General features: G+C 39.7%; 1 protein-coding gene across 1 annotated transcript in view; it reads left to right on the top strand.

Annotated features, from left to right (window-relative positions):
• The first annotated feature begins 4351 nt into the window (after nt 1–4351).
• rab10 (RAB10, member RAS oncogene family) overlaps nt 4352–8027 on the top strand; it is a 17049-nt gene continuing 13373 nt past the window's right edge. Inside the window, exon 1 of the mRNA XM_056405458.1 lies at nt 4352–5132. Within this exon, the coding sequence (XP_056261433.1) occupies nt 5006–5132 (127 nt within the window). The 5' untranslated portion in view covers nt 4352–5005. The remainder of the gene's footprint in view (nt 5133–8027) is intronic.

Genomic DNA, 8027 nt, shown 5'->3' with positions numbered 1-8027 from the left:
CCACACCCCACATCACTGCGGAGTGGAACAAAGGACCATGGGAAATGGAGTTTTTACTACCCAAAGAGTTGATTTTGGTCCAAGGTTGCCACCAACTTCTGAAATGGACACAGTGACAACTTTAATTAAAATATTTTATGTCTGTTTGTCATTATAACTGTGGATGCTCCCATAATTAATTTATTAATTTATCTATTTAATAGCCTATATAATTCAAATGCCTCATCATACAGTGCCCCTCTTTTCCTCTCACTGTAAATAGCTTCAGGTCTGGAAAAACTCTTCTTGCACAGTTCATGACATGATCAAATGCAGTGGGCTACACGTTGCATCACCTTGTTCAAGCTCGTTTTCTTTTATGGTTGCACCATTCAATTGAAATTAAATACTGAAGAAGTCTTATGAATTCTGTTATAAATTTCAACCTGATGTATTTGATATCTTTGGAAAGTCTGGGGGTCTGGATAAGAATTTAAAATTAGTTCTGTGCTGAGCTTGATTCTGGTAATTGGGGATAATTCAGGTTTTCTCTCTCTTGTAGTCAGCTTGTGTTGATAATAGATAATAAACATATTTTCAAAAACAGCTCTTTTTGAGGTGATTTTCTTTTTAATAACAAGAAGCTAATCAGGGTTTTAATCCCCTGATGTGTGACTGGCATTTATTTAAAAATGATGCTTTATTCTGTCTATTTAATTTAATTTTGTTTTTTCATGAGCATAAATCTTGTATTGCCTGTTATTTCTATGTACAGAGTTGTTGCCGGGGAGAGTAGAAGATAAACTATGACCTGGTCAGTCAGTGGTAATTATAAATAACCTCCAATGTACACAACAATTAGTCTAATTTTCAGTTAGAATATAATTTGAGTGTGATATAAAACACTAACACATAGTTTACATCACTTTGATAAGATGCTTTTGAATATATGTCCAAGATTTGGTTTCAATGTTGAAAACTCCACACTAACAACGTTGAATCAATGCGGTTAAAGTGGTTCTATGGTTCCCTTGATTCCTATGTGCCATTGTTAATTGATATTAACACAATGACAGTCATTGAACTGCTACAGTTTTCTATATGGTGCACTTACAGGAAGAGGATTACTCCTCATTCCTATAGACCTAATAAAACTAATGAATAGTATTCCCCATAAAGATAAGTGAAATAATCAAGCTTCTAGAAGTGTGCTCCCAAAGTGACACAAATTGAGTTGTGGCCCAATACAAAATTAATGATTACAAGACTTATTTGACCATTACACTCATTTAAATGTGACACAGCAGCACCACCTGGTGAAATAATTGTGAAACACACTCTGACCTGCAGCTGGTCAATGTCACCACAGGAGGCCAGGAGACTCAACAACTGCTTCCAGTTATCCTGTGTAATGTGGGAGGTGACATTGTGAGAAGGTGGTGGGGGATTCCCTATAAAAATACCAAAATTTCCATATCACCTCTGCCTGTTTTATATAAGTGACATCTCTGGTTTTGTTTAGTGGTTACTGCTGACGTAGGCCTGAGTGACCACAAAGGGGAAGGCACAGACATGTGGGGAATTCAACACATCACATTATTTCTTTTATGTGGAAGAGCTGGTAGGTACAAACAGCTTCATTACACTTAATGTGTCATCTCACCGTGCCATGTTTAGTCTGTCTGTAGAATAAACAGTGACTGAGTGTCATTGGTGACTTGTGCAGTGTTGGGTGAGATTTCATGGAGGAAATTACTCACGTGTACTGAAACCCCCCCCCCAGCTCAAATGTTAACAGCATCAGGGGAGGCCACAATCACCTTGATGTTACAGTGCAAGGTAGACTTTCCAAGTGAGTGCGTTGTGTCATGTGATTTGAAAACAGTATGCCAGGAAAATCCATCAATCAAACCAAAACACTTAGTCTGACTGGTGGCCCAATTTTTCTCTAGTGGGTCTCACATAAGGTTAGTCCTTATTGTATAGTGCTCTAGTGACCCAATCACTGGGCAAACTGTTATTTTCATTATCAATTAATCAGCAGATTATTTTCTTGATTAATAAATGATTAGTTTAGTCTATAAAATGCCAGAAAATCGTAAGAGCCTGTTAATATTTTAAAGACTACATGTAATGTCATCAAATTTAATGCCATGACAGACCAAAACCTAAAGATATTTTGAGGTGGAGAGTTCATGTTAAACTTGTAAACAGTGGTTGACAAAACAATCCACACAGTCTTCCTCATCTGGACAGAGTGGCCCAGCTTCCACGGGATTACAGATGTTTAAGGTGAAATTTTTCAGAGCATTTTAAAGGTTTGACATCCATCTTGTCTTGACTGAAAATTTTAGTTTTCATCTATTGTTTTATTTCTTTATTTAACAGGAACCATACAAACTGAAGCTGATTTGCAGCCTCTGACTCTGGTTCGACTTTTAAAGGAGAAAATCCTCCCAGCAGAGAGGCTGGGATGTTTGGCAGTTTTGCTTGAAAAACTATTTAACCAACTAACTGATTAACTGACTTCTTGTTTAAGCGCTAGTTAGAATAAAATGTGTTTAAACTGCTGAGGAAAGCAACAATTTTTCCAAGCTACACATAAGGTTGGGGCATCCTGGCGGCCTATAGTGATCAACATGCATACCATATACTGTTGCTCAGTTATTCCCCCCTCCCTCTCGCCCCTTACTTCCTGTCACCTCTGAACCATCCACTGTTGTTTAAAGCAAAATATAATACCAATATACCTCAAAAACCATAAGGTTGTGTGGTTTAGTATCTTCATGTATCTGTTAGACAGATACTTATTCCCTTAAATGTGCATAACTATCACTGCCAGAACAGTGTAGAAATTTGAGTGGTAGTTGCAAGCTGTTTGTGAGAGAGTGGGACGAACCCTGGGGCCCCATGCAGCAAAATTCAGGAATGCACACTGATCTTGGGAAGATTTCTGTGTGAAGACATGATTTATTAGGGTAACAAAGATTGCTTCACTGAGGAGGAGGAGGGATACGATTAGAATATGGACTAAAATAAAAAATAATAATTACACTGCACTTAGCCAATGGCACCTTAAAGTACTACTTAAAGAAAATCTGTGAGCTCCATAAAACTATTGCCCTCTATCACCCTTTTAACCTCTGTACCATCTGTTTTAGGCTATGCATGGGCTGGTTTTGTGTCTGCATCTTTTTTCTCTTTTTTGTCATGCTGCTGGAAGGGCTTTACAAATGAAAATAATTATTGTTTACAACCTTCAGTACTCCTGTGAGAATTTGACAAAATACAACAAATGATCACAATATAAAGCAAAAAATAATTTAGGTCTTAAAACTAGATTTTGACACAGAGATCCTGACAATGCTAAAAGATGGGAGGATGGAGGACTGATATTGTATCTAGTGTGGTGGACATTTCTAACATATCTGTGATTAATCTGATTATGTAGATCCAAATAATATGGAGTAAACCTGGGGCTGTTGGGGCCCCTGGAGGTGTACAGTCCTTGGACAGTTGCCTGCTTTGCCCAGTTGATAATCCAACCTGCACCATAAGGTCAAAATTTTAGTTTTTCCAATACTTTGGTTTATTGATGTAACAGTTGGTTTTCTTTACATTGAGCAATACGGCACAGAGCTGCAGACTCCTAAGTCTTGTTCATTCTTTCCTTTTCTCTGACTTCTTTCTCTCTCTCTTGTTCTTTATATCTTTCTTTCTTAGTTTGTGTCAAGTCTGTACTTGGCAGTAGAAAGCAGGGCATAGTCAGCATTCCTAAGGAGTGTCTAAGAGTTAAACTACTCTGACAGGCGGAAGAAGGAAAGAGTAACACACACATAAAACACACACAACAGATACACACAAAGCCCAAAGCCAAGTCCACCACAGTAATGATGTGTACATGCATTTACTCTCTCGGTCATTAAAAGACTTTAGAGGATACATGTTCTTGCAGTTCTCAAAGCAGAGGATGTGGGAAACGCCCGTAACAAGCACAGAAGTACTTATATATGACATCACTTTGCCTGACTCACAGCTGGGATAGTCACCGCATCAAATGCCAGCTTGCCATGAAAAACGAAACACACCCCGGTTATCAGAGATCCGCATGAAACTGGCCGCCATATTGGATCACTAAACACATTTCTTAAATTTAAGTGAATGGAGATTTGAGCCTTAATGTCGGAGAAATATACGCAGTAGCTTTTACCCTGCCTGTCAATCTAAGATACCGCTTGACACTCGGGAACATGGCCAATCGCATTAAGGCGCTTCCTGGACTGAAAGCAGCATTGACCAATCAGAGCAGTGAAGGTTGACAGAAGGGGCGGGGTAAAGGGCGTGGCTGTGGGTTCAGGGTGTCGCCGTGGTGGCTCCCATTCGAAGGCGACGGCGGTCGTCTGTATTTCGGTCCTAATCTCTCCAGAGAAAAAGACAAAGTAACTCCGCACAGACAGCGAGTTTGACACACTTTGACGTTGAGATTTTTTCTTTCTAATTCCTCTCGGTCGAGCTTGTGGCGGAGCTCTGGAATGACGGGGTGTGCCGAGAATTTGAATTAGCTCTCCGTTAGTTTGAAGAAAGAGTGAGTCGGGGTAGAGAGAGAGCGAGAGTGTGTGTGTGTGTGAGTGTGTGAGTGAGAGAGAGAGAGAGAGAGAGAGAGAGAGAGAGAGGGGAGCCATTTTGTCCCGACTGTGTGGGAGAAAAGAAAGAGTGGAAAAGAGGAATCACACGGGAGGAGATCCTATTTTTGCTTTCTGTCCTCATGCTGTAGGGGGGAAAACAGTCGGGCTCGGGAAATATAACTTCTCGGACACGTCAACGGACACGTTATTTGGGTGGTATTTAGCCAACTAGCTCGCCAAGCTAATCAACAAATCCCAGATTGTTAACTGTTAACAGTCAAGAGGAGCGGGGCGGTTGGTCAGGTTGGCGAAGGAGCTGGCTTTAGACTTCACATAGGAAGTGACAGGTTATTCGTTTTTTTTTTTTTGTACCTATCTGGGTGAACACAAGCTATTTTTCAATGGCGAAGAAGACGTACGACTTGCTGTTCAAGCTGCTTCTGATCGGAGACTCGGGCGTGGGGAAGACCTGTGTGCTGTTCCGCTTCTCTGACGACGCCTTCAACACAACCTTCATCTCCACCATAGGTAAGAAGACCAGGAGACACAGCCGCTGGTGTTTCTGATTTTGACTAGTTTGACAGCTGCGAGACTCGCCTGACGCTACCCTGCAGCTGGAAATGGTAGACAGGACATATTTGGTTAGCCAGTGTGCTATCAGCATGCATCGGCTGTCCAGGCCTGCACAGGTTAGCTGGGAAGCTAGTTATGCAGCTTTATGAGCTCTTGGCTGAACCCCAGTTACCATTTTTTTCAAATGGCTGTGACTTTAATAACAAACCACGAGTGTTATTTTAATTTAGTGTGCCAGAAATGGCAAGTCTAACCGGTTTTGGAACCAGAGGAATTGCTGTCATGTCAGTTGACCCAGTGGCTGGTAAGCTAACTAGGCTAGCAGCAGTACAGGGCCGTGCTGGGGTTATACCAGCACAAAAAACTGACATTTACATCCTAGTGTCAACCCAAATTACCATATGGATTTGTCCTTGTCATTTTATCTTGAAAGTAACAAATCTCTGGATCATGGAAAGAATGGAAATTAAAAACCCTTTATATATACCTGTCTCTATATCAAATACTCCGAATTATATATGTATGTAAATTACCATATTTGCTATTGGATTATATCTGCTGCTAGATTCATGTGTACACAGCATCTTAATGTTGTAGCCTGTGGAGCTGTTATAACTACTTTAAATACTGTTGCTTAGTCTTACCTAGAACAATGGATTGTATCATTTTATAGAGGTAATGTTTTATAGAGCTGGAACAATCAGTTGATTCATCAATTAGTTGTTTGAAAGGAAATTAATCAGTAACCTAAAAAGCAATCTCCTTGTCATATGATAGTTCAAGAAATATCTGTGAGTTTTAAACTGTTGGACAGACGAGTCAAGCAAATGTTTGATGTCACCTTGTGCTGTGGCAAGTTCGACTCTGCGTTTTCCCTACTATTTATGTCTATTTCATAGATCAAATGGATGGTTGATTAATCCAGAAAATAATCATGATATTGGACCTATTGTTTTTCATATTCTAAGTCTGAATCTGTGATGTAACTATAGCTGTCAAATGATTGTAGTGGAGTAAACACTTCTCAAATGTAGTGGAGTAGACGTATAAACTAACAGACTTGTGATTTTATATGCTCAAGTACTGAAGTAAATGTACTTACTAACTTTCCATGTCTGTTCAGAGGAGAACCATAAACAATTCATCATGGTGCTATGATCAGCTTTTTTTCTCTCTTGTTTTCTACGCATGCGTTCAGCATCATGCTCACATGAGTCAAGTGTCAAGCTATGTCAAATCCCTGCATGGCCCAAGTGAAGGCTCATTTTACTCTGGTTGCTTAAGATCAGTGCTGAGTAATAGTGTAACATTAGATGTGTTTTGCTGAACCACATGAAGCTGACTGTTTGCAGTACACTGGCATTATAACCTTGATCTTTGATTGAGCTTTACTTTCAAGCCCAGTTTTAATGAAACCCAAGTGTTGACGACTACTCCTGACTGTATGCCTAAGAACACACAACCATAATGGGTAACAGTGTTCCCAGTGGCATCCAGGCTAGATTAGATTTGTTGAGGTACAACCTATAAACTGTCGCTCTGTTCGAAAGCTTGCTGTCACATGTAGGTATTTATGTATTTGTTCATATGTTTGTCAATGTTTAGGCTTAGCTTTGTCTTGCAATCAGCCTAGCATTTGTGTAATATTACACCCACTCTTGTTTCTCAGAATGCAGTCATAATCAGGGCTGCCAAATTAGGAACAAAATGACGGCGATTAGGTGCATTATTTGAGTTAAAGCCACCATATCAGAGCTCTGCCAGTTCAGAGGAACGATGTGTGATGTTGGTGAGATGCGGGGGAGCAGACTGACAGGTTCTTCAGCAAAACTGAAGTGACCTTTGCTCCTCACAGGAGTGCGTTCTCTGCCATGTTGGGTAGTATGTCAAATATTTCAATGCCTGTATGCATTTGCAATTGCAGGTGGTATTTTGCCTCACTTGAGGAAAAACCTAATTCAACAGCACATTATGTTTTTACCCTAAAGCAAAATTTTAAATGAAGCTCCAAAAGCACCTGTTTAACTCAACTTAAATGTTGTGGTTTATAGGCTGTTAAATGATTACCTTTGTCAGAGTGTCGCTCGCACTGTCCCAGTGGATGTCACTTACATAAACATGATCAGTTTTCCTCTAATTTATCCAAAAACTAAACAGTTAGGACCAGAAAACAAGGATGATAATAGTGCTTGAACTGAAACTGTCCACAGTCAATGCTTTCATATAATTTTAGGAAGTGTTCACTTGCGGTGGTCATACCTTAGTTTGTCAAAAAAAGTAGCAAGATCTGTGGCACTAAAGAGATACAGACATTAGGAATTGCAAACACATAATTTCCCTCATGTCATTATATTCTGTAAAAGCTTTCATTGGTTGCCTTCAAGAGCCATCCTGTTACAAACTACAACACAGTTGTCATCCAGTCTCAAGCTCCTATGTTGTTGTGGCTTCTTTCTACATTTATATGCAAAACCGAGCAGCATGCGGTGTGTTAAGAATATGCAGGAAATAATCCAGCTCAAACCATGTAATCCAGACTTGCATTTTCCTTTTGTTGTTATCAAGGCAAGTATGTGGAATTATATTGAAATTAATTGTTAGATATTAGCTGACATACTCCCTCCCGGGAAAGTAAAGAGCTGTTGGTTTTCCTTCTGAACAAGCCAGAGCCTCTTCAGAAGTGTGTACTGCCATGTGGTAACTTATTCCTCAGTCAGTGATTTTATATGATTAGTGGGTTCATCTCTGGTTTCTGTTATTTTGCTGAAGACTGTAGTTGCCTATGATTAGTGAATGCCACAAACTAGTATATACAAATGATCAAAGCACTGTAAAGGATTCAGGTTAAAT

The sequence above is a fragment of the Seriola aureovittata genome, chromosome 19 (assembly GCF_021018895.1).
Source record: "Seriola aureovittata isolate HTS-2021-v1 ecotype China chromosome 19, ASM2101889v1, whole genome shotgun sequence".
Lineage (NCBI taxonomy): Eukaryota > Metazoa > Chordata > Actinopteri > Carangiformes > Carangidae > Seriola > Seriola aureovittata.
Note: the sequence above shows the minus strand (reverse complement) of the source record. Positions and strands in the feature narration are given on the sequence as shown.